The sequence below is a fragment of the Papio anubis genome, chromosome 4 (assembly GCF_008728515.1).
Source record: "Papio anubis isolate 15944 chromosome 4, Panubis1.0, whole genome shotgun sequence".
NCBI classification, from domain to species: domain Eukaryota; kingdom Metazoa; phylum Chordata; class Mammalia; order Primates; family Cercopithecidae; genus Papio; species Papio anubis.
The window spans coordinates 131,384,966-131,411,867 of NC_044979.1; the positions used below are offsets into that span (position 1 = coordinate 131,384,966).

Here is a 26,902-nt window from a genome sequence, read left to right on the forward strand (position 1 = left end):
AAGCTCAACTAATGGCAGGAGTCAAGTCTGTGGGTGGAGGAGGCGGAGGGGGAAAAAAGAGAGTGGGACAGCACCTCTGAGTTCAGGAGACTCTGGAATCTCCTTGGTGAATTCACGACATGGATCTTCAACAGACAGCTGTTTCTACTTTTTAAAAGCACAGACTGGGCAAGTAGGTAAAATACTTTGATGTTAGCTCCAGGCTAAATAAAAGACAGCTGAGTAAAAGTTCAGGCACCATGAAATTAATAAAATCACTGTTGCACTCGTTCCACCAGAGGTTCGGGAAGAAACTGGTAAAAATCCGCAATGCACGGAGTGGATTACTCGAGTGGGAATCAATCATTTTCTCCACTGAAGTTTTCTGCCATTTCCTTATACGGTACAGTCACTGGATTCATAATTCACCAAAGGTGCTTCCTGAGACTGAGCTTTCAGAGTAATTGAGACAAATTCTGTTAAATAAATTCCAGACGAGAGTGTATTTGACTTATGCACAGGAAAGGAAAGAATTCTTATGTAAGCTGCAAAACAATAGAGTTTTATCTTATCTGAGGAACGTATTGCTGCTTGCCTGTGTGTATTTTACTGCCAAAATAAAATAAATTGAATCAGCTCACACATGATAACATGCTCTTTCCTAACTCATACTAATTGCTTGGCTAATTGATGTTTGTTGAACTTTCTCCATTTCATTGAGTGATTAGGTACAAAGCTAACAGTTGACATCTGTAGGCGCTTAACTGGCGTCTGTAATTACTGTTAATGTTAAATAATTGTTAGTTAATTGGAGTGGTAACTGACTGAATGGAATCCAGATTGTGAAGCAAAAAGAAACCTAGTTAAATAAACATACATTTTCAGAGAAAACAACATTTTTCTGCAGTTGTCAGAAACTAGAAATAATCCAGAGGCCACGGGCTAGCCACGGGCTTCCTCCATTCAGGAACCCTCCTGTCTGGGGTTGGCCCACGTGACTGAGCCCTTTGTCACTCAACTGTCATTAGACTCTACAGAACCGATCTGATATTTTTCACTTCCAATTGTCTATCATGAATGCGTATTACTTTCTGAGACAACCAAATACTAACTACATCATTAACTACACAAAACACTAAATATGAATGGATTGAAGAGAGGCTGATGAACATTCAAGCTTTTTGGTCAATATTGCCAAGGATAGAGAAAACTCTTTCAAAGGACAGCAGTAATCGCCCAGTCTAAGTCAAGGGCTTTCCACTGAGCTCAAAAGTAACCAGAGTGATGTTTGAACATCTGACTAAAAGAATGGAATGGGTTACACTGTAATCTATGCCTCCTCCATCACAGGGGCACTCAGGATGGAAAAGTGGCAGCTGTCAAAGTTCCACCCAAAAGGCATCATCAAGATCACTTCGAATGCCTGGGATCTTTCACCCAGTTCACAATTCCAGTGATGGGATCCAGTATCCCAGGATTCACCACCACATGCATTCTCAAGTTCGGCAAAAGATCAGTTCGGCAAAAGCAACTATTGGAAATGTTGGGAGACACTTTCATGCAACATGGAATATTTTTTGACTGTTACTGGTGGTTTCACACTAACAGTACAAGGCATCTGTTTCCAAGAAGGCTCAAGGGACGATTCTATACAACAAATTCTCTGCTTCTATAGGAAGGTCAATTTCCATAACAAAAGGAGCTGATTGCATGCTATTTGCAGTATGGAGTAGGAGGAGGGACTGAACTACTCACAACTCCTTTGTCTCTTGCATGAAGCACCAATTACCCTTAAATACTACTTAACTCTCCAGACATCTCTATCCTCTAAAAACTCAAGAAAATGCTCTGAAATAGTACAAAGAAGGTCCAGAGGGAGAAAAATAAATGAGTGATGGTCTAACTTTCCCTTATGTGGAATTTACGGCATGACAAAAACAAAACTAATTTACAGAGGCTGAAACTGGCACAGTTTGCTCTTGTGCACATCCGGAATGCACTTTACATCATGTCCTCCCTACAACTAAACCCGAGACCCTAGGAGGAATTGTAAAATGGTCTCCATATGTTCATTATAAAGGGATTTTAAACTCTAAACCAAATTTTTTTCTTAAGAAAGCTATTCCTGGCCGGGCGCGGTGGCTCAAGCCTGTAATCCCAGCACTTTGGGAGGCCGAGATGGGCGGATCACGAGGTCAGGAGATCGAGACCATCCTGGCTAAAATGGTGAAACCCCGTCTCTACTAAAAAATACAAAAAACTAGCCGGGCGCGGTGGCGGCGCCTGTAGTCCCGGCTACTCGGGAGGCTGAGGCAGGAGAATGGCGTGAACCCGGGAGGCGGAGCTTGCAGTGAGCTGAGATCTGGCCACTGCACTCCAGCCTGGGCGACAAAGCGAGACTCCGCCTCAAAAAAAAAAAAAAAAAAAAAAAGAAAGCTATTCCACAGTCAACGGCATTATTTTCATGCTCAGAATTATTTCATGGAAAGGGCTTTCTTTCCTTTCTTTCTTTCTTTTTTTTTTTTTTTGGAAATGGTGTCTCACACTGTCACCCCGGCTATAGTGGCACAATCAGGGCTCACTGCAGCCTTGACCTCCTGGGCTCAAGTGATCCTCTCACCTCACCCTCACAAGTAGCTGAGACTACAAATACATGCTACCAACCCCAGCTAGATTTTTGGAATTTTAGTAGAGATGAGGTCTTGCTATATTGCCCAGGCTGGTTTTGAACTCCTGAGCTCAAGCAATCCTCCTGCCTCAGCCTCCCAAAAGTTGTGGGATTACACGTGTGAGCGACCACGCTCAGCAGGAATGGGTTTTTCTTAAAAGTCAATGGTGACCTTGATGGCAATATGACTTTTACCTTTCTGTCACCAAACCAAGGAAATCCCTGGTGTCTAAACCTAAAGAATGAGGTCATATGGTTGCCATTGAAGAATTAGGTACCTGGTTACTAAGCCAGCAGTGTCTCTGGGTAACTTGTTTCTTACCTCATCTCCTCAGATTTCAGGCAATTTTTAAGCTAGGTCTTCTTTCTATAATGCTGATAGAACCGTACCACCAAAAATATCCAAAGGCTCCACTAACCTAAAGGCTCCAACCTCATCTGTGTTCCCCTGGAAATTCTCAGTGCAAAACCAACCCCAAGAAGAGGCCGGGTGTGTTCCACTAACAGGCCTGGTAGAGACCGGGAGAGGAAAAGCAGTCCTGGTCAGAGAGGGCTCCAGCTGGCCAGAGTGCTGCATCTGGTGCTCTTCTTGGTGAGTGTCCACTAGAATCTCCCAGGCTGATGGAGGTGAGGTGGGGTCCTGCCTACGAGGGTGAGCAGCTGCTCTGTTGCTGTTCACATTTCAGGAGACACTGGGTGCTCACAGTAGAAAGAAGCAGAATGAGGTGCCTCATTCCCTGCTGCAGGAAACCCACGCCCTCAAGTCATTCAGAAATGCCCATTTAGCTGGGCACAGCTCCCTGATGGCTAACTCAGGGGGCTTTTCCCCAGGAGGACCCAGTTCTTCAATTTGAGACAAAGTTGAAGGAAGAAGAAGGGGTGAGAAAGTCACGGGGTAAAATACACCATGGTGCCCCTCTCACCGTCTATCCATGACTTGACTTGTCATCGTCTATCTATGACTTATCTTGGTTACAGGCTGAATCCTGGGAAGGAGGGCTCTGAACCAAGGAGGCGGCAATTCAGGGCTTTTTCTCTTCCCCTAACCTAGACCATGGCCACACGCCAGGACTGGCATCCTAGCAACTGAGGGCTGCGCAGAACTCCTGACACCCTACTAGTGTTCTCTTTCCTCCCAGACAGGCTTCCCTTCTTTTCTTTCCTCCTCAAGCAGCTCTGCTCTGGAGCAATCCAAGAGTTTTAGGAAAGATTCATTATGTTGGCAGGATAATTGTGTGCAGCAAAGAACAACTCATTTTCTGCACTTTTGTCTACAGACCAAACTGGTGACACCACCAAGGATCTACAGTAGGCAAGAGAGGATAATAAATACTGGCCATGCTGAATAGACTGAAAGTTCCTTTTTAGAATAAATACCCCAGATTTTGGGGTACAGGTCCTGTTGCTCCTACAGCATTTCAATCAACTAAACAGGGACACTAAGTTAGTCTCTCTCTGTGCCTCTGTCTCACTGGGAAAATTAATTTTTTCTTTGGCAGATGGTTGAGTCACAAAGACAGAAGGATTCATAAAATTCACATGAACATCCTGTAAACATTTAAACACATAAAGATTAAATACGGCAACCATGACCTTGATTAAAGTTAAACTGTTTTTTGTGTCTACAATGCTAAGCCCTGCGCAATGCCACACCCCTTTCGAAATGCTCAGGCCTCACTTGGCAAGTTGTGTGTACATGCAAGCACGTGCTGTTTGATTAACTTGTTTTAAAGCAGGGAATAAAAGGTGTCAGAAGAAAGCGACCATTCGGAACACCTAAACACAAAAATCTCTGTTAAACTGGATGGCGTCTACAACACAGGGAAAGTCAAAATAAAATCAATGAACAAAAGTCATACAAAATATACTCACTGTACCCACTCTGTTTCAACTCCTGCCCCTTCCCAATTAATTGTTTTATCCCCACCAGAGATGTTGGCCCAGGAATAAGTTTTGTTATGATTGAAAATCTTGACCTAAAGATGGTAAATGACTTATTCAAGCTCACGAGCTGACTGATGGGCCTCGAGCCATGGCCCCTGTTGCCTCTGCCTGAGCGTCATCTCCACACTGTGCAGCCCAACATCAAGGCTGCACCCCCCCAACCCCCACCACAATCAGCTTGTGAGATTAGCACTGCCCTCCCACAGTGAAATTTTATGGACCAAATCTGCCTGCCACCAGGCTCAGCAGCATAATCTTACCAGCAGCTTAAAGCCACGCTCCTCTGAGGCCAGAATACTGCCAGCCTCTTGAGAGGGAGAGGTGAAGTGTGACTTTAAACATCTGGAGGTGGAGGGATACACATGTCAGCTCCCCTATACTCCGGTTAGATTGTCCCATAAGCTGGGGCTTTGAAGATTTCCCCAGTTGTGTTTGTTACCTGGTGTAAATTTGCCCTTTCTTACGATGCTTTTTATTGCTCTTGGCTAAAGTTACTGGACAAAGACAGGAGACCTGACTTTCAGGCACGCAGGCCGCCTTGCAGGAAAACTTGAACTTGATGTGCATGAAGCTGACAGTTCCTTGAAGGCCTTGTCAGCCATCCATCCTGTAAACACTGCCACTACCCGGAGTGAAAACAGACCCAAAACCACAAGCCTATAACAAGACTGTGCACCTGTCCTGAAGCAATTATTGACATTATCACTACACAATGAATCCCTTTTTGAAGTTGTTTTCCTGATATTTAGCAGTCTGAATACTAATCCCCTTAACAAAACTGTCCCCGATGCTTTCCCCCTCCGCACCCCCCTTAATCTCTTTCTCCCCAGGGAGGAAGGGGGTGCTGGATACCAGTGAGTCTACTTTGCACCACCTGGATTCGCACTGATTCCGTCTCTTGTCATTCATGTTACCAACAGGAATTAGCATAAGGCATTAAGGGGAAACTCTGGAGGAGAAAAGAAAGGCCATTTTGATGGAAATAAGGGGCAAAGGAATAATCTGCCATCAACTAAAATGCTTATTTGTGTATGGTTTCCCAAGCAAAGCTTAGAAAAAGCCTATGTTGATTTTAGTGTACACAAAGAAACCTTAATCCTTTCAAGGCAACTAAATCACCCCCAGAAAAGCAGCTCAGAAGAAAGGCACCCTGTCAGGGGGAGGGCTATTCACAACCAAATAGATGCCACAAATCACACTCTGTAAGTAAACAAAAATAAGAATGTGGGAAACGTTTGATTGGAAAAGGAAAGAAAGGGGGGAAAGAACCAGAGGGAAGAGGCAAAGGCGAGCTGTTCATCCGCCCTGAAGAGAGTCTTTCAGGGCAGTGGTGGCCAGAGTGCAGGTCCTGGAGCCGACTCTTATTTTAGGGCGAGATCCCAGAAAGGGGAAATACATTCCAAAGCTTTTAGTAGCGAATCAGCAGAAGACAGACACAGTCACATGTGGCAGAGGTTCTTGGGAGTGGCAGAGGTCCTGGGGGGCCGCAGAAACGAAGAAGCCCTGCCTTTGGTGACCTGCCCTCTACCCCAATCTCCCTCTCCCATCACCCTCCTTTCTCACAAGGAAACACCAAGTGGTAGACAATGGTGCATTTTTACCCACGAGCACTGTATGCTATGAATGGCACATCTTCTTTTATTGGGCTTTTAGCATTATGGATAACACATTTATACAAACTTTCAGTCCATCAAAAAATATGATGAAATATAAAACTGGAATACTCCATTAGGCAATAAAAAAAGATAAAATTCAATATGACAGTAATTCTGGGAGTAACAGCAATCACATACACCTCAAGGGAACTCTAAACATAATGTACTATTTAAAATTGCAATTGGTTCAAATTCTAAAATAATCTGGGAGCTCAAAATAACTGCACTTGGAAATGTCTTACTAACCAGCTAGCAAAAATGCTAGCCAAGGCAACTACAGAAGGCTGAAATGGTCTCAAATTTCACTTTGTGAAGGCCCAAGTCTGTTCAAGTGTTACCAAGCGTCGTCTATGTAACACAGAAAGAGATGAGCACAGAAAGCACATCTTTACTGAGCAATTATCATGCCAGCCCCTAAATCAGGCTCGAGAGTGGAAAGGGGAAGATTAAATAGTTTATATGGTTTGTACCTTTCAAATTATACACCTTTCAGAGCCAGTGATTAGAGACTTCCCTAAATTTCATTATTTCCAACAATACTGCTAACAAATGAAAACTGTGCAGAAACCTATTGGCAATGATTTAAGGTTAGTTTTCCCTTAATGTACTGCTATATCATTAGCCTCTCTTACTCTAGATTGTGGTCTGGAAGAAATTAATGGGATAGTGCGTATTTAAATTCTGCCCTCTTGCTCGTTTATTAACTTTACAGAAAGCCCACAGCAGAGTAAGGCTTGGTTTATGACCATAATACTGTGAATTCTAAACATCCACTGATTACTAGAGTCTGCATCACACATCAGCTATTTATATTTCTCCTACTGCTGGGTAGTTGATAAGTAACATAAAGTTCAGGCATTTTGAGAACTATTCTTCTCTAGTACAGTTTTCTATATTAAAGTCACATAGTAGTAGTGATTAGTCAAATCTATTTAAATAGGGACTCAATGTATTCTTTTAAAATAAACTGGTTGTTAATGCATCACAAAGTATGCAGACTTCCATCTCAAGCAAAAACACAAAACATCAACAGTAGCTTCAGAATTAAAAGAGAAAGATCACTCTGGCTCTTCTTTCTTCCTAGGCAATGACAATGAAACTAACATAAAAATAAGCCATTACTCAGGAGAATGAATGGGTCTTACCTTTGTTTACAATAACAGTGTTGAAGAGTTTTTCAGAGCTGGCATCCGATGCCTGAAAAACAAGAAGGGGAAAAAACGCATTATTATTGTCATTAACATTGTCATCACCATCAACATTCCCATTATTTTAAATCAATTTACTACATTTTACAAAAGCCTAGCAGGGAAGCAGCAATGTCCTCAAATCATCCATAAGGTGGTGCTAGTTGACTGCCTGAGAGAGACCTGCAGTGCAGCTACTTGCTGGGGGGAAAAATCAGATTTTAAAAATGTGTCCTTATTAGACACATTATCTGTGCAAAACATATTTCTATGAGATGGTACACAAAGCAATTCAGCTCGTTCACATAATGATTTTGCAATTTCGTTGACAGATCATTATTTTGGAAATGGTATGCTTTTCGTGGTATTTGCAGACATGCCTATTTTTCAATTTTCTTTCACAAATCAGAAATGCCTATTATTTAACGCTAAGCTTTTCCTCACTAAAAAGTGTGAGCCAACACTGCCAGAAATTAATTTTTTTTAAAAGATTCATCTGATGACTCCAAGATCCCTGTCCCTTCCAGTAACCAGACGACCTTGGTGTTCAAAAAGACGCAAGCCGGCCTGCCCAAAAATCCGACCACTATGCGTGCCACCAGCATTATTTCCTTTCCAGTTTCTAGAGAACATGTCTGCTAATTATTACAGTGGCTCGAGGAAAGTGAAATAAGCCTGTTTAAACAGTAAAACTAAAGCCAATTTAAATCATACACTAATGTTCTGGAAAATAAACATGGAAGTTGCTTTGAAGGAAAATGCTGTAATGTTTCAGAAGCACTGAGTATTTCTAGAACTTGAAAATTAAAAATTAAGCATCTCCACTACATAACGTGAGGATATATCTGCATTTAAAGTTATAATGGCCAAGCTATATTTGTGGATTTTGCTACATAACCTCGTGAGAAATCACTCATCTTTCACACCTGATAAACAGAGATGCATATTTTGAGAAAGCAAAAGCCTAGAATGTTGAATAACTATGGAAAAGGAAATATAGGAAATAGGGGGAGTGGGAATTCTGAAGCACAGCATATTTGGACTGTGGGGCTAGCTTTTACGGACAAAGAGGATATTCAATTTAGTCCTTCCATGTAATACTGACAAAGATGAAATATTCCTGTGTACATCTGGGGGACATGTTCTAGTTCTCAATGCAAGTGATACAGAAAGATAAAATATTTTTATTAAGACTGATTTTCGCTTTAATTCTAACATTTCTTTTATGGGGGTGTTCATATGATTAACAAATCCTGACACGAATGTATGTGCAAAACATTGAGTGCACACATTTATACATGCAGTTTACCATAAACCCTAGATAGATTTTTTCCTATTTTGCAGGAATAATGAAAAATACAGAGGGCCTTCCTGATATCTTAAACTATACGTAACAGTACCTTTACATAAAAACAAACTGTCAAAAAAAAAAAGTTAATGGGGGAGAAACAAGTTATACCTAGATCAAGAATAATGAGTTATAAAGCCAAAAATTACATGATGATGCTATATTGAAATATTCAGTGAGATTTCTAGCAATGTGAGTTTCCCAGCTAAAAACTCGAGATATCTGTATTTTACCATCCTTTCATGAAAAAGTGTTTCTTAGAACGGGTTGGAATTCTTTTTGAATGTAAATTCATGTTAAATTCATGGCTCACAAAATTAATGAACTGATATAAGGGGAAAAAAAATCTGTGTATTAAAGTGTTTTACCAAACTGACATAACCTTTGAAAATTCTGGGATTACCTATTAAAGTGAGTCTAATTGGCCCCAAGAAATATAAAAACAAATTACTGTCTCTGAATGAAAAAAGCATGAACAGGGAAAGGAAATGGTTCCTGACCAAGTTTTTATTTGCACTTGGTGTGTGTGTGTGTTCGAGTGAAAAGGACAGAAGCTGTGGGTGAACAGGCCTTTTGCTTCTGCCACCTTTGTCAGCTCCACATGGGATTCACAAAGAGACACTTAAGTGATCCTAATGTCTGAACCAAACTTAAGTATGTCATTATTATGACGCCAACCAGTAAGTTATTAAGGAAGTAAGTCTGACCGGATATTCAGAGAGGCTTAGGAGTGTATCTTCGACTAAAAGCTTTCTGAGCCCTTACTTGGCTGATACAAGTCACAAGGCTGGACACCATGCCTCTTGCAACTGGGAAACGGGGTGTCTCAGAAAGGCCTACACAGAAAAATACCCAAAAGATGACCACTGCAATGGGGCTCTGGTTGATCGTGAAAACATTCTGGATCCCTTCTCTCTCCTATCCAGGTGGTTACAACTATGGCCGACCACTGTCCTAATAAGTCACAAGAGAGCTTCTTAGCGAAAATCTTCAGGGGAAACGACACGAGTATCCTTTCCTTTTCCTCAATGAACTTTCCTTCTACTTAGGGTTTTAGGGCATTTGTACAAATGATTTGATTCCTTGGGTCTTAATCTTGGGGATGTTCATTATTTTCGTTGCTTTCAGAAAATAGTCTGCATTTCCTTCTATTACCTGGACCATTTTCCTGGCTTTTTAAAAAATTATTATTCAAATGAAAAAGCGGCGAGCCCAGAATGAACCGACGAATTGAGCTCTTCCTTCTGTCTAACACGGGGGCACCTCTACCCACTACAGACTTGAAGATTTTACTCACTTCCTTTCACCCCTTCACTCGGTTTTGGAGGGTAGGGGCATGAAGTGGTTGAATCTAAAACTGACAGAAAACCAAAGCTCTCTTTTGGCTGCTTTTTATTTAAGAGGAGGGGGAATACGTTTTTTTTTTTTGGATGTAAAAAAATATTGCTAGAAGCCGTCGTTGGCGTTTAAAGGAAAGTTAAGTAAGTGAAACAGATTGGAGGCGGGAACGCGAAGAATGAGGAAAACTTATAAAAGCCGTGCGTGCAGACAGGGTGGGACCCAGCGGTTCGGGCTCCAGGTCCACCCTCACCCACTTCGGACGCAGACCCCGGGGGCCGCCCTCCGCACCCTTACAGGCGGGAAGGGGGGCTTTCGAACAAGAGAACAGAAACCTCCTGAAAACTTAAGCGCGAGTTCTTTCTCCTGCTGCCGAACCCGAGCCCAGATCTTCTTTCGCTTCCCTTGGAACCGCGTGGGGCCGGGATCCCGACCTCCGCGCGGGGGAAGCGCGACCCCAGGAGCGGGCAGAGCCACGCTAGGGCCCCCTGCTCAAGCGGACGCAGGCCCCGGCCCCCTCCCCACATCGGAGATCGGCGGCGAACGGCAGGCCCTCCCGGGCACGACCGCGCAGCTCCGGCCGAGCCCGGCTGGCCGAGGGAGGAAAGTACAAAGGCGGGCGACAGGGCCATAGAGGGGGGAGGAAAGGAAGGAGGAGGGGTGGCGAAGGGGCGCTTGGGCGCGCCAGACGCGAGAAGCCCGCCCCTGCCACCCCTGCCCGCCGGCCCAGCCGCCGCAACAAAAGACCCCCGACCCGGCCGCCTCCCTTCCGACCGCGGGCGGTAGGCGAGTGTGCCGCGCCCCGGGGGCTGCATTACCTGGTCGCAAAGGGTTAAGCGGTCCGGTCAGCCCCAAGTTCATGGTTTGGTTCCTTAGCAGGGCTCCCGAAGGGCGATCGTCAAAGACCAGGGGGGAAACCACCAAAACACACGAAGAGAAAACGCCCAACTCCCGACCGGGCTCCGTCCACAAGTCTCTGGGCTCCTTCTTGGCCAAAGTCCGAGAGCTGAGGCGCCGAACTAGATCCGAACCGGGCAACAGCTTCGGCGAGGCGGAGAGCCGGCGCCGCGCGCACACATCCAGCGCGGCCGAGGCCCCGGGCGGCGGGAGGAGCGTGCCCGCCGAGATCTCCCGGCCCGCGCTCGCCACTGTCTCGCGGCCGCTCCTGCGGCGCGCGGGGCCGGGCTGGCGCGGCGGGGGCTAGCGAGGCGCGTCCCGGGCCGGCCGGCGGGAGGGTGAGGCAGACAGGAGCGGCCCGAGCCGCCGCCGCGGCGCGCGGAGCTAAGAGCGAGGCGGCGGCGGCGGCGACAGGACAAAGGAGACCATGTGCGGAGGGAGGGAGGAGGGAGAGGGAGGAGGAGGAGGGCGCGCGGCGGCTTCTCCCCGGCGGCCGCCCGGGGCTCCCCGACAGCCGGTCCCGCCTCTCCAGCCGCGCCGCGGGCTGCCTGGTCCTGGGCCCGCCGCGGTGCTGGAGGGAGCCGCTCCGGGAGTCTGGATTTTGTGCGGATCTCGCCGGCTCGCGGCCCGGGAGGCGCAGCAACGGCGGAGCGCGGGGCGGCGGCGCCTCTGGCCGGAGCTGGCGGGTGAGCGCCCGGGGCTGGCTGGGCTCCGGCCCGCGCTCGGCTCGCGGGCGCCTGCCTCTCCCGCCGGATCACAGCTCAAGTGAACTCCATCGGCGGCCGCCGCGGGCGCCGCGGGCTCCCTAGCTGGACGGTAGCACGAGGGGGCGGCGGCAGCACGGGGGCCCCTTTCTCCGGACTTCGCTCCCCGACTGCGCCGAGCGCGCCTCCTCCAGACGCTCGCAGCTCTCGGAGCGGGACTTCCTCGGCGCGCCGAGCCCGAGCCGCCGGTGCCACCGCCCCTCCTCCGTCCCGCCCCGCGCGCCCCGCCCCTCGGCGCCCCTCCTCTCGGCCCCGGCGCCGGGTCGGCCCAGCGGAGGCGCGGTCCCCGGGCGCGACATCGACAGCTGTTGCTCCCCCCGCGGCTCGAGCCCTCGGGTACCCCCGGCTGCCTTCCCCGCGGGCGGGCGCGGCGGAAACTGCACCGCTCCTCACCCTCCCCGCAGTTGCCGCTTCCAAGATTGCGCCATGGCAGGGAAAGGCCACTAGGCCCGCAGCCTGGGGTTGAATTGCCACCAAGCCAGCCACATCTGCAAAGAGCAGGCTCTCTGGGCGGTTGTGAGGGCTCAGTGGGAAAGTCATGTATGTAAAAGGCCTGGCACATAGTAGGCGCTCAATACAAAATAATCATTGCATTGTGGATAATGGAGACGGGGATCACGGTCTGGGTCTCAGAACACAAAGGTCTTCACCTGACCTCCTTCCCCACCACAGCCAACTGATCGCAGTGTGTTCGGTTTGATGAATAACTGAGAGCATGAACTGGCCACTTACAAATCCTCTCCTCCCAACTCCTCACACCCTCTGACACGTGCACACCCTGCATCCACAAAAGTGGAGCCTGTTGCTTTCCCTGGCATTCACCGAATGTAGGGAAAGAATCGAAGCAATGGCAAAGCCTCGCTACATGGGCAGCAGTTATGCCTATCATCCTAACATGCATCCGGTCTGTATCCCCTAGAGCACAGTGCAGTGCCCCCAGAGGGTGTGGGGGACTGAATAGCCAGAAATGAAGCACTCAGCAGATTCCTGAGCAACCCACTCCCACCAGAACACACCCGGGGCGAGGAAACCCTCTGAAAACATCTGGAGTTTTAATTCCACACCTGCAGCTTGACAAGGTCCCTCCTTGGTGCAGAGGAAAAGCTGCTGCAATTTTCCCAGTATGAGAAAAAGGGCAAGCAAGGCCTAGGTTGCAACTGGTAGGGTTGTGGGGTACAGTTGGCACACCAGGGTGGGGTGAGAGGAAAACTCCAGTTCCGAGTCCCCTCCCAGTGCCACCGTTACCTGGAGTGTGGTTGAGGAAGAGAGGAAGGGAACAGGGGTTGGGAGAGATGCACACCACATATGAACGACATGCAGAGTGGTTTAAAGATAATGATGGCCATTCCTTGCCTCTTTGAAGTTGCATATCTATCACTATTTGATTTCATGGCACTCTTGAAAAGCCTCTCAAGTTAAAAAAAAAAGGGGGGGGGTGCTTGCTGTATGGCATATGTCCCCCTCCTCTACCCTCTAAGTTTGGAAATAAGAAGCCCTCTCTCTCTAGCTTCATCACCCCCTCCCCCAAACCGGTAGCACGATGTGCTGTTATACAAATCTTTTTAAAAAGACAGGTAACGGTGATTTTTCTCTACCACTACCTCCTGAGAAGTCAGAAGAAAAGGCATCTCAGAAGGTATAGGTCTGGAGATGGATTTTTCCAGTTGCTTACAAGATGTCACGAAAACCAGCTGTGGTCCTCCAGTGAGGCGACATTCATTCTGAAGCTGTTTATACAGTATCAGGATAGCTCAAAGGCGGACATGAAATGTTCAAGAGAAGACATTAAAAGGTTGTTTCTTTTGGAACAATCAAAATGGAAGTTTTCTTATCTTGTTCTAGCAAAATCAGTGTTACAGGGAAGAAACTGCCTGAGCTCCTGCTCGATCCCCTACAGGGTAAACTGAGAGCACAATGGCATGGCAGCTTAGCTGACCAGCTGAAACCACTTGGCCCTCAGGGGTGCTTTCATCAGGTGGCACTTATGACACTTATCATGCTTTGCATTAGATTGTCATCAGTCTGGGCGCAGTGGCTCATGCCTGTAATCCCGGCACTTTGGGAGGCCAAGGCAGGTGGATCACTTGAGGTCAGGAGTTCGAGACCAGCCTGGCCAACATGGCGAAACCCTGTCTCTACTAATAAAATGTGTAGTGGTACACACCTGTAACCCCAGCTACTTGGGAGGCTGAGGCAGGAGAATCGCTTGTACCTGGGAGGTGGAGGTGTCAGTGAGCCAAGATCACACCACGCTACTGCACTTCAACCTGGGCAACAGAGTAAGACTCTGTCTCAAAAAAAAAAAAAAAAAGAAATAAAAAAAAGATTATCATCAATGGTTATCAGGGATTAGGCCTCAGATGACGGACTCAACCAGATCTGCATGTGTCCCAATCTTTTGATGATCTCTCATCAAGAGGAACCTGGGAATGCCAAAAGCCAAGCCTCTGACACCGTGACCACCTCCATCCTGCTCCCCAGGGTCCCCTGGCTGGCCCAGTTTACAGAGCACTACCCATTGGGACCCTGCCTCATTTCTCAACCTCTCTCCAGACCCATGCATGAGCCCATTCTGACTGGTTTCCAAACTGCTCTATTCCCCATGCTTTCTGGAAGCGGGGATGGGAATGAATGTCAAAATTGGAGAGGAACAGGTACACAACAGCATCAGAAGTAGGAAGAAGGAAGAAAGAAAATGAAATTCGAGAATCCATATATTAGGTGACTGAATCTGGGTCAGAGGGCTGACTTTCAAGAATCAAGAAAATGGTTTTGTTTTGTTTTTTTTTCCTTGAGAAATTTAACTTCCTTTTATTGGAATTGTAATATAAAGATTCCAAGTGAAAGGCTGGAAGCTATCCTTTCTCTTACATGGAGGTGCATTAACATACTAAATGCTAATGGCTTCTTAACATCACTTTTAGCCTCTGAACCCAATCTAAGAAGAACAAGTCTTAGACAGTGGCAACCCTTCCTAATAGAAAGCAGAGGGCAAGAATGTGGACTCAATTTCCACTCTGGTGTTAGATTAATGATTTCAGAAATAATTTTTAATATATGCCCAAAGATCTTAGCCAAGTTTATGATTAATCAGTTAAAAAAAAATTGTAAAGCTAAATTAAAATATGGAGCCTTCTTCCTCAAATCTCAAAAATACATCTAAAGATTTAAACTAGGTTTAAAAACAAAGGAAAATTCTTATAAGTCAATCTATACTTTCAATTTCTTATTAATTTATTAATTTACTTAAGAGACAAGGTCTCACTTTGTCACCCAAGCTGGAGTGCAGTGGCATAATCATAGCTCACTATAACCTGGAACTCCTGGGCTAAAGTGATCCTCCCGCCTCAGCCTTGCAAGTAGCTGGGACTACAGGTGAGTACCACCATGCCCAACTAATTTTTATTTTTTGTACAGACAAGGTCTCGCTATACTGACCAGGCTGGTCCTAAACTCCTGGCCTCAAGTGATTCTCCCACCTTGGTCTCCCAAAGGACTGGGATTACAGGCATCAACCACTCTCTCTGGCCTATACCTGCAAATCCTTAAAGATTACAATCTGAGATGGGATTCAATTTATATCACAAATTATCAGATTTAAGCTAAATATATTTTAGCAAAATATTTCTTACAAATTCTAGTCTTCTGTTAAGCATTTTATACAGAGAAAGTTCATTAATTTCATTGTGCTCCCCCTCCTAAATATAATGAAGTTCGGGTGCTCTCTAACAGAGCATGTGCTGTGTGCTTCTTGAGGTGGTTTAAAGGAAGAGGAAGTCTTTACAAGAATTTCCTCAAGCCTTTCGTTATGGATGATGTAGTTTGAAAAGATCACTGAAGGAGGGTGATAACTCCAACCAGCCTTGGGAAGGATGTCACCATGCCTGGCTTGTTTCTGCGACTATGGAAGGCTCCATTCTTTTCAAGTTCTAAAGGTTCTGCAAGCTCTGAAAATCCAAGTTTCTACTTGTTCTTCAGGGTAGAGGTTTGGAGCTGGGCCCCAGAGCCAGCATCAGGTTTATAATCATGGCTCTGCCATTTCTGAGCCAGGACAACTTGGATAAATCTCTTCACTCTCCCTGCCTCAGTTTCCTTATCTATAAAGAGATAACAGGAGCCACACCTCTCAGTAACTGTGCCTGGCACTTAGTAAGGAGGATATATTTGTTGTCTATTATGATTACAGATGACACACTTCTTTTGATTACCGTGGAGACCAACAAAATAGAAGTGTATTTTGTTAGGGTCACAATGGCCATAGCCTTGCCTACTACTGGGTTCTCCCAGTGGGGATCACCACAATAATGAAAATAACCACATGAACATCAAAATGACACCAGTCCCATAAAATGGGGACAGTGGTTTGTACCATCTCTAATACAGAGCGACATCTTTACAGAGGACCTACTGCAAAGAGTCCCTCCAGATAGGGTCAGAACCTGGACAGTGGAAAGCTTGAGTCTCCTAATAAGGGTGTTTCTTCTTCTTTTTCCTGAGATAGGGTCTTGCTCTGTCACCCAGGCTAGAGTGCAGTGGTGACGTCACAGCTCACTACAGCCTCGATCTGCTGGGCTCAAGTGATCCTCCTACCTCAGCCCCTCCAGTAGTTGGGAGTAGCTGGGAGTAGTTGGGACCACAGGTGTGCACCACCACGTCTGGCTAATTAAAAACATTTTTTTTTTCCTAGAGATGGTGTTTTGCCACGTTTCCCAGGCTGGTCTTGAACTCCTGGCCTCAAGTGATCCTCCTGTCTCTGTCTCCCAAAGTGCTGGGATTACAGGCGTGAGCCACTGCACCCAGCCACATGGATCTTCTTGGTAGATTATGAAGTCAACCCTGATTCCAGCAAAATGTTGTAAGAGCTTGCCAGGCCTTAAGATGTGATCAAACTCTTAACAGTGAGGGCTTCAATTTCTTAAAATATAAAATAGCAGGCATCCCAATTATGTCATTTTGACACGTTAAATTGTAATTTCCAGTTTTAAGAGTACTACTGTTTTGCCTGTGGCTAAAAAAATGATGTCTTACTGGTACAGAAGCATGTTTTGTTTTGTTGAGATGCTGTCTTGCTCTGTTGCCCAGGCTAGAGTGCAGTGGCACAATCAGAGCTCACTGCAGCCTCCAACTACCAGGCTCATGGGGTCATCTTGCCACAGCCTCCTGAGTAGCTGTGACCACAGGCATGGGCCACTGCACTGGGCTAATTTTTAATTTTGTAGAGACAGGGTCTCGTTATTTTGCTCAGGCTGATCTCAGACTCCTGGCCTCAAGCGATCCTCCCACCTTGGCCTTCCAAAGTGCTGGGATTAGAGGCATGAGCCACTGCACCTGGCCATGGTTTGTTTTTCTGTTTATTTTCTCTGTATGGAGGACCCACCACCTCAATTTGGCTTTAAATTTGACTATACAAGGACTGTGTCTTGCTTGTCTTTGTCCATGCCACAGCAGTGATATAAATAACAGATGTGTGTCTGGAGACAACACTTTATTATCTGTTTGTGACGATAAATCCTTCTGTATGCCCTGAGCCATGCCTTCTGAACTCACGTGGTTTCTTGTGGATAGAATTCACATCTTAGAATTTGTTCACATCTTGGAATTTGCACCCAGCACAGAGTTAGGAGGCCTTGCTCAACAAACCCATGACAAGAGAGAATGAAGACATGGTGGAAATTGTCCCAGCATGCTAGTTAGTCTGAGGGCTCCCAACAAGTGTCTGGATAACTGATGAGGTTGGGAGAACATTCAGGGCAGACAACAGCTACCGAGAAGCCTGGAGGGATCTGCATTTTGACTCAGGTGCCCACTGCTCTTACTCATGGCAGTCAAGCAAGGGTCCTAGGATGGAGAACTGGAGTCAACAGGTTGCTCGCCACTGGGAGGCAGGCCGAGGTTGTCCTACTTGTCACCTCTGCTAATTCCTAATATTCTGCTTTCCACGCTGTTCAGCCCAGGAGATTAAAACTCTTTTCTGGTTCCCAGGGATTTCTCCTGTGTAGGCTGATTCATTTTAAACTATGTATTGGGATGTCTTCCTTAGCGATTCGGAGCTAGTCAATGTCAGGTGGCCCCCAATTCCTCTGCTCAGTGCCCCCTCCAACCCCTTCTGAATGGGTGATTTTGAAAATGGAAGCTTCCTTCCTTATCACTCTGAAAGGAGAGTGCAATAGCTCATGCTCGTACTGCTGTAAAGCAAAAACCTCTGCCATTATATGCCCGTGTTGCTACAATTGATCATGGCTCTGCAACAAGAGGGAAGTAAATAAGCTGAACTGGATTAGTTTATGATGCATACTATTGAGACACAGGGGGGAATAAATATTTTCCAAGTGTAGAAGTCAAGGAAAAGAATTTTACTTTCAAACTTCACAATGTACTATAAACTACAAAGGGGAAAAAGTATAAAAAAAATCCATAAAATATATCTTACTTAGCCATCAAATCTACATTAAGGTATTAATATTCAGAATCTGACAACCTTGCAAAGAAAGGCAATGAAAAATACAAATAAATCCAATCTCTGCTCATGTCACCCAATTGGCTATAGGTATCCCATCTTACTTTTTATAGCAGTGCATGTGATGAGAACTGTGAGGCCTCTCTGCCTCCCCTGGTCATGCCTGTCTTGTTTCTGTCTGGACTTGGTTCGCTCTTTCTCACACCATGTCATATTGATGGGTGTTTGTAACTTGGGGTCTAGCGACCTGCATTTCATATTGAGTCCATGCTCCCTGGGGGACTCAAAGTAAGTCCAGGTACGCATCCTGCCTTAGTTACCGGCTCATGTATCCAACACCTGGCTCCTCTGTTTCCATATGAAAATGAGGCAGAGTGAGGGGGGTGGTAATTAAAATGAAAATGTATACAAAATGTCTGCATGAGCTGAAAGGATGGACTGGCGTAGAACACAATGTGTAAGTCATCAGAGATGATAAATTGAGGAAAATAATGTGTTCAGAAAGGAAGACACTTAAGACAACTCTCCACTGCTAAATTTGATTGGATTTAAAAACAAATAAATGAATGAACCAAAAGATGCTTCTGAGTCAGGCGTGATGGTTCACGCCTGTAATCCCAGCACTTTGGGAGACCGAGGCAGGCAGAGCACCTGAGGTCAGGAGTTTGAGACCAGCCTGGCCAACATGGTGAAACCCCCTCTCTACTAAAAATACAAAAATTAGCTGGGTGTGGTGGCGCACGCTTGTAATACCAGTTACTTGGGAGGCTGAGGCAGGAGAACTGCTTGAACCTGGGAGGCAGAGGTTGCAGTGAGCTGAGATCGTACCACGGCACTCCAGCCTGGCTGACAAGAGTGAAACTCAGTCTCAAGAAAACAAAAAAAGATGCTTTTGGTCAGCCAGGTTGTATTTACCTAAATTATGCCAGCTCCAATTATGCCTTAAAGCAGGCTTATTGGATATTAAAATTCAGGGTCCCTGGCCTGATAGTTAGGACTGTGGGCTTGAAGTTACTAGGACATGTGTTTGAATTCGATCTCTATCAAGATAGATGGTTGATCCTGAACAGTTAGGTAACTTTCCTAAGTTGTGTTTTCCTCACCTGAAAAATGGAACCAGTAAGAGAATTTAAGTCTCAGAGAGTGTTGTGGTGAGTGTTAAATAAAACAAAGCAATATGATATTTTCAGAGAGACCAGCACATAGTAACCACTCAATAAACAATTTGTTGTGCTTTTTATACCAGGGTGTCTGATAAGAAGAGCCTTTAGGCTGGGTGTGGTGGTTCACACCTGTAATCCCAGCATGTTGGGAGGCTGAGGCGGGCCAATCACCTGAGGTCAGGAGTTCGAGACCAGCCTGGCCAACACGGTGAAACCCCATCTCTACTAAAAATACAAAAATTGGCCGGGCATAGTGGCAGGCGCCTATAATCCCAGCTGCTCAGGGGAGGCTAAAGCAGGATAATCGCTTGAACCCAGGAGGTTACAGTGAGCTGAGATTGCACCACTGCACTCCAGCCGGGGGGATAGAGCAAGACTCTGTCTCCGAAAACAAAAACAAAAACAAAACAAAACAAAACAAAAAGGGCCTTTAAACAGGTGCCAACCATTTCTATGTTTGGGGACAACTAAGAGGTAGTTGGTCCAGTGGTTAAAACTTAGCCACTCATGAAAGAACCAACGGGTTCAAATCCTAGCTTATCCTCCACTCCCACTTACTATGTAATGCTGGAGAGAGGACTTCGCATCTCTGTATCTCAGTTTCCACATCTGGAAAGTATGGCCATAACATTACCTATTTTGCTGCAACTGTTGTGCGGGTTAAATGAATTAATATATGTAAAGCACTTGGAGCAGCATCTTACCTTCATCATTAGCGACAAGTCACCTGGGAACAGACATTCTTAGTTTCAGGAAGGCTGACTTCTAGTGGCCCCTCTTAGTTTTATAAATGAAGGTTGTCAAGCACCTAATCCCCTAGGGGGACAGGAAATATGGTAGCCTGACAAAGGCAGCCTTGCCCATCCTCTGGTGTGGATGGATTGGCTGTAAGGTCTGTTGACAGGTAAGGATCCCAGACAGGAACTCACTATGAAGGAAGAAGGACTGAGTTGGGGGAGATGGTGCGGGGCTGGGGCTTGTTCAGGAAACAGTGGCTGTCACTGCACCCATGTATAAATTAAGAGCTGTAGCCATAGGCTCTCCGGTACGGCTGCAGCTTCTGGAAGGGTGGGAAGGGAGTCTCTGCAATTGCTGGTAGGGATGTAATCGTCTGTGTTTCAGCAGGCGCTCTAAGTGGCAATGTTAGAAACAACCACCGTGGGGAACTGGGGACTGCTGGTGAACTGACCATGTTTTCCAGGTAAGAGGCATTTTAGCCATTTTGGGCTGAGCTCTCCCCAGTTCTTTTTTTAAAAAACAATTCAGGGGAAAAGAGGGCCCTGAAACCACCTTAGCTATTCCTCAGTTGAATGCTGGAATGACTAATACGAATATTGAAAGAAATACTACCTTTTTGGGAGTTCTCCAACCATGTTTACCATTCAACAAGTCATACCACATGTTATTATCATTCCAGTTCAGTTTGAGGGAGGACTACTGAGGGAGAACTATTTCTCTTTTCTCTTCTTTTTTCTTTCTTTCTCTTTTTTTCTTTTTTGAGACAGAGTCTTATTCTGTCGCTCAGGCTGGAGTATGGTCGTGCGATTTCTGCTCACTGCAACCTCCGCCTCCCTGGTTCAGGCTATTCTCCTGCCTCAGCCTCCTGAGAAGCTGGGTCTACAGGGGAGCATCATCATGCCCGGCTAATTTTTGTATTTTTAGTAGAGACGGGGTTTCATCATGTTGGCCAGGCTGGTCTCAAACTCCCGACCTCAAGTGATCCACCTACCTCAGCCTCCCAAAGTGCTGGGATTACAGGTGTGAGCCACTGCGCCCAGACAAGAACTACTTTTCTGCATCTGATCTGAGGACCCTCATTTCTAGCTTTAGTTAGTTCCGGGGAAAGACTGCTGCTATTCTAGGACTGAGTCAAGCTCAAAATATGATTCTAGTCTTCATTTCAATGCCTCGAAATGGAAGGGAGGGAGAAATCAACCAACCAAGAAGTGAACCCTAGACTGAAAACTGAGCATGAGCCATAAATTATATGTGACGGTGCCATTTACTGGTTCTAAGATTCAGCCTCTTCAAAGGACGCTGCCATAAATGCCCTAGAGTAACACATATTTTTCCAGAATGCTACAATTATAATGTCATTTGCTCTTACATCAATCTTGTGAGGCAAAGAGAGTAACGGAGACTTTCCTCCTTATTTCAGATAAGGAAATGGATACAGGAGTGTAAGGAGGTCCTCTGCAATGACGGAGTGAGGATTACAGCATGGTGCCAGCGTGCATGTAACACCCCTCCCCTAATACCATGCTCCCACTGTCCATCCCCACCATAGCACACCACGCCACACACCATAGCACACCACACACTACACACACCACATCATACCACACCACACCACACTACATCATACCACACCACACCACACCATACCACCACCACACCACACCACATCATCCCACACCACACCACACTACATCATACCACACCACACCACACCACACATCACACCACACACACCACACCACACCACATCATACCACACCACACCACACCACATCATACCACACCACACCACACTACATCATACCACACACACACACCACACCATACCACACTCACACCACATCATACCACACCACACACATACCACACCACACCATACCACACTCACATCATACCACACCACACACATCATACTCACACCACACCACATCATACCACACCACAACATACCACACCACACCACACCACCACACCACATCATACTCACACTACACACATCATACCACACCACACCACATCATACCACACCACACCATACTCACATCATACCACACACCATACCACACCACATCATACCACACCACACCACACCACACCACATCATACCACACCACATCATACCACACCACACACATCATACCACACCACACCACATCATACCACCACACACCACACCACATCATACCACACCACACCACACCACACCACATCATACCACACCACACCACACCACATCATAGCACACCACACCACACCACACCATACCACACCACACCACATCACACATCATAGCACACCACACCACACCACACACATCTCACCACACCACACCACACCATACCATCCTATCTCCATTGCTGGGTAAATCTCAGTTTCTCCCTCCATTGGCCAAATGTCTAAGTCAAAATCAATTCTGATGTCTAAAATCTAGAGAGGTTTCAAGATCTGAAGGGTCATGGTAAGGCCGTCTATAAGCCACATGACTATTCCTGGGATATACAAGTAGTTTACCTTCCCAGGTTTTGTGGTTTGAAAGATTACTGCCATCCTGAGAATGGTGGCCAACCGCATGTCAGTCCATCCTTCTACTCAAAGCCTTTGCTATCTCCTCCTGGAAATGTTACCTAAAAGTATTAATAATCTTTAGGGTGCTGAAAATTCTACTCCTGCATCTACGCTAATATACAATCAGCTAATAAAGCTTTTTTATTTTTTTCTTAGCTTTATTATTAAGCATCCTGATGGTCCAAATATTTACTTGCAGGGATTCTTGTTGGCCGAGGACAAAACATTTGCTTCCACCGGTTTGGGGAATCATATACTTGCTGGGGTAGTAGCTAAGGAGCTGGAATGTCGTAGAATTCCCTTAGTCTAGATATCCTGAAAGCATTCTTACTGAACAATGTTTCTGATTTTCCCTCTTGCTCTGGCCTTAGTTTTTCTCTCCGTCTCTTCAATGCTATCAGAATGGAATGGCTAATGGAATGGCCATTCCAACAGCCTCCATCTTTGGGGCTTTATGAATCGAATTAGCATAGTTTGTAAATGGTTAACTGCTATAGAAATGCCAGTTATTACGGTCATATACCGCTGTTACATAGGGTCAGGGCAAGCCTGCATGTCTACAAAGACCCGCCAGCTCCTCTCTGGTCCTATGTAATTTCCACTTACAGATCTGTATTGCGAATTAATTGCACCAGAAATTTCTTCTTCTGCTCCAAACCACAGCTTTTCTTGAATGTTTCCAAATGGTGTTTCTTGGCTCACCTCTGGAGACTGCCATTCCTTTAGGGGCACACGTATCCTCACTGCGAACAAGATACTGCTTTGGAGAGCAGTTCATAGATTCAATCACTCAAGGACCAGGACTGTGGTGTGCTCTTACGCACCACCACCACCACCACCATTGCCCTTAACATCTAATACAGTATTCTCAAGCATCACATGTAAGAGATGGGTTGATACGCAGTGGTCAGATCAATGAGTAAATAAGTAAATGACCCGCTCTCTGCCAACTAAAACAGAAGAGAATGAAGACATTATGTCAAACATAAACTAAACTGCAAAGTCCTTTCCACGAATTGCCAACAGTTTGGGATTTCACAGAATATAGAAACCCATATGGCTAACAACAGAGCGTGGGTACATTCTCCTGAAAATCAAATTCTAAAAAATATATCATTAACCACTGTGGCTGCTCATCTCCAAATACAGCTCCCAAATAATTCTGTATGTACATGTCATTCCTCTCATTAGAAGGTAAAACGTATGTACTTATGACTGACATGTGACTGTTTTGATTAACAGAATGAGGAGGAAGTGATATTCTGGAGATTCAGAGTTTGGGTATTAAGAAGACCCAGCAACTTCTGGTTATTCAAGCTTGTAATGCAGTTATCATACTGTAAGGAAGCCCAAGCAGTCCCACATGGAAGTAAGCTGAGGCCTTGGGACCACAGAGCTAGCTGAGTTCCCAGCCAACAGCCCCTGATAACTTGCCAGCCACGTGAAGAAGCCATCTTGGGTGTGGCTCCACCAGCTCCAGCTGAGCTTGCCTTAGCAGATGCCATGTGGAACAGAGAGGAAGCTTCTCTGCAGAGCCCTGCCCTAATGGCAGCATGGTATTTCCAGCCTTGAAATTTGTGGTTTGTTACAAAGCAATAATAGGTAAGTGAAGTAACCATCTGGGTCAGCCTCAATCAACACTGTGAGAATGGAAGCAAGGTGAGCACTTGCCAGAATGAGATACATCCATGGGCACCACCTATGTGTTCCTGCCTCTGACAGGAAGTGACAAGGACTTTGAAGTTCCAGAAAGAGCGCTACTGAAATGAAGATAAATCACAGCAACAACAAAAGAATCTTGAAATGAGAAAAATCATTGTCAAAATAAGGAAAAGTTTTCTATTTGATAAAGCAGAAGAAAACTTAACATGACAATTTTAATAAAAGAATAAATCTGGTCTCCCCCCTTTCCTTTTGGAGACTGGGAATGTTTGCACAACTAAAAAGTCTTTAGTAATCCCTTCTTTTATCCAAAACAGATTGCAGTTTTAAGCACGGCCCCATAAACTGCAGGTTCAAAGGAACCTGAAACTGAATTAGCATAAAATCTGGAATTCTCATTTCCACCAAATGCACAGCTGCCATCTGACAGCTCTTCTGTGATTTCAGTTTCAAATAGAAACTGAAAGTAGCTGAGGTGGCGCGGGCCACGGGTTCTGTCCTTTCCCTCACTTTCCTCCACACACTCAGAGTCAAGAGGATCTTAGAGGTCCGCCTCGCCTCAAACCTTTGGTTCTAGAACGAATCCCTTGGCTAACAACCTGCCCAGTAAGACTGGTAGGGAACAACCCCCAAACCACGGACAGTTAGTTTAAAAGTGAAGAGGGCTGGGGGCTGCCCATATGATATGAGTGCTTTGCTAACGGCCTCAGGAGTGTGAAAGACTTTAAAGTAAATTCACACAAAACATGGGGTCGAATCTGCTGGGACTAAGTTGGAACATAGGGTTGGATCTGCTGGGACAGGAGGTGGAGCCCCCTTTCCGTTTTTGCATTACAAATACCAAGAAATCCACACTGGAATACACTAAAATTTAAATACCAGCAGGTCTGTTGATTCGCTTTCATGATTCACTTAACACTTCCTCAGCTTTCTCTTTAGGTCATGACAGCTCTAGGCAACTACATTTAATAATGGAAAAGCAAAGTGGGCGGGCTGGGGGTGGTAGTGGTGTTGCTTTGCCTACCGCTGAAATACTTCACCTTGGGGGAATGAGTTACTCTTCTTTGTATACAGAAAGAAAAAGAAATATATATATATATACACACACACACATATGTATATGTACTGATGCCCTCTGAGGAGTGCATGTGCTCTGAAGAGGATTTTCTCACCCCCAGTAGCGAGCCAGGACTTATCCGGAGCCATCTCAAGCCTCTCCTCTGATTCTCCACAGGATTGAATGAATCCAAGAGACAGCGGGTGGGGGCAGCATCAGTAGCACATGAAAAGCGGCTGCAGACCCTCCGGGAGCGGGAGGCAAGGCCCTACTCCTCCCTTAACCACAGGCTTCCCGCCAGGCCCCGGGCGGATTCTCCCCAACCACCACGCCCCACACAGAGCCATCTGCTCCTGAACTGGGGCACGGATGTCAACTTAACATCCACCGCTAGGGTGAGAGATGGGACGGGCCTGTGCTGGCCAAGTGTGGTGGGCTGCCCTCCCTGGAACACTCCAAGAAATTCACAGGGAAGCGAGTGTGGATCTTCAGAGCTTCACTTTCACTCAGGTTTGTGCCTCCTTTGAAGTTCCTCTACTGCTAGTGTACAACTTTTCATATTCTCCAGGAGAGAAAAAAAATGTAGGGAGCATCTGGTATTTACACAGAATCTTAGAGGGAGTTGATGGATTTAATTACAAGTGTTAGTAAAACAGGAAAATTGTAGCCAGGCTTTCAAATAGCCACTCGCCTATAACTAACAAGACTTTCGGTTGTGCTGCTGGGAAAGAATGCTATTTATTTTCCTCGCAATGAGTTTTCTGGAAGAAGAGGAGGCTGGTAAAAATACAGTTGTTGGCTGGTAGCTTTTCTTTTAATTTATGATGTTTTCCTTTTTATACAAAGATTGGGCCACAAACAACATTCTACTAGGCAGTAAGTTCCCAGTGGTTTTTCCATTAGCAATTGTGGTGATGGATTTTCTGTTACCAGTGCTCACTCACAGCTGATAACCTGCATTTGTGAAATGACCAGCTGGGTTTGGGGGTGCATGAGAAGATCATGGAAATGATTACAAAGAACTGACTTGTAGGGGGATTAGAGAACTGACCTGGACCCGATCTCATGAGCGGTCAACTCTGGTGAGTTTTAGAAAACCGTTTGCAAGGCTATTGTAGACCATGACAGGGAAGATGAGGTGCCGAATGAGTACTGTACTGGATTAGAAAGGTCAGAAGCCCTGGATTTTACAACACGTCCAGTCCCAACTAGTTATGACTTTGGGTATGTCAGGTAACTATTTCTTCACCATTAAAATGCACACCAGTTGGGATGAATAATCTCTCTCTCTCTCTCTGTGATTCTTTATGATCTGGTACCTAATTTATAAACAAAGAATAGTCTCTGTGCTGAAAAATAAATATTTTCTTCCTCCTATTAATATTTTCTTAGAGTTTATAATTTCTAAGTAGGATATACCATTCAATATACCTCTTCTGCTTCACCCTCCTCCCCACTCTCATTGAATTTCCTGATAAAT

At 45.7% G+C, this 26,902-nt stretch overlaps 1 protein-coding gene across 7 annotated transcripts in view; it reads right to left on the reverse strand.

Moving 5' to 3' along the window:
* The window catches only part of AUTS2 (activator of transcription and developmental regulator AUTS2), a 1,198,864-nt gene that overhangs the window by 85,780 nt on the left and 1,086,182 nt on the right, over window positions 1–26,902 (reverse strand). For all 7 annotated transcript variants that reach the window (XM_017956233.3, XM_003895905.5, XM_021935193.2 and 4 more), the window contains one exon: window positions 7,392–7,443. In XM_017956233.3, the coding sequence (XP_017811722.1) occupies window positions 7,392–7,443 (52 nt within the window). The remainder of the gene's footprint in view (window positions 1–7,391; window positions 7,444–26,902) is intronic.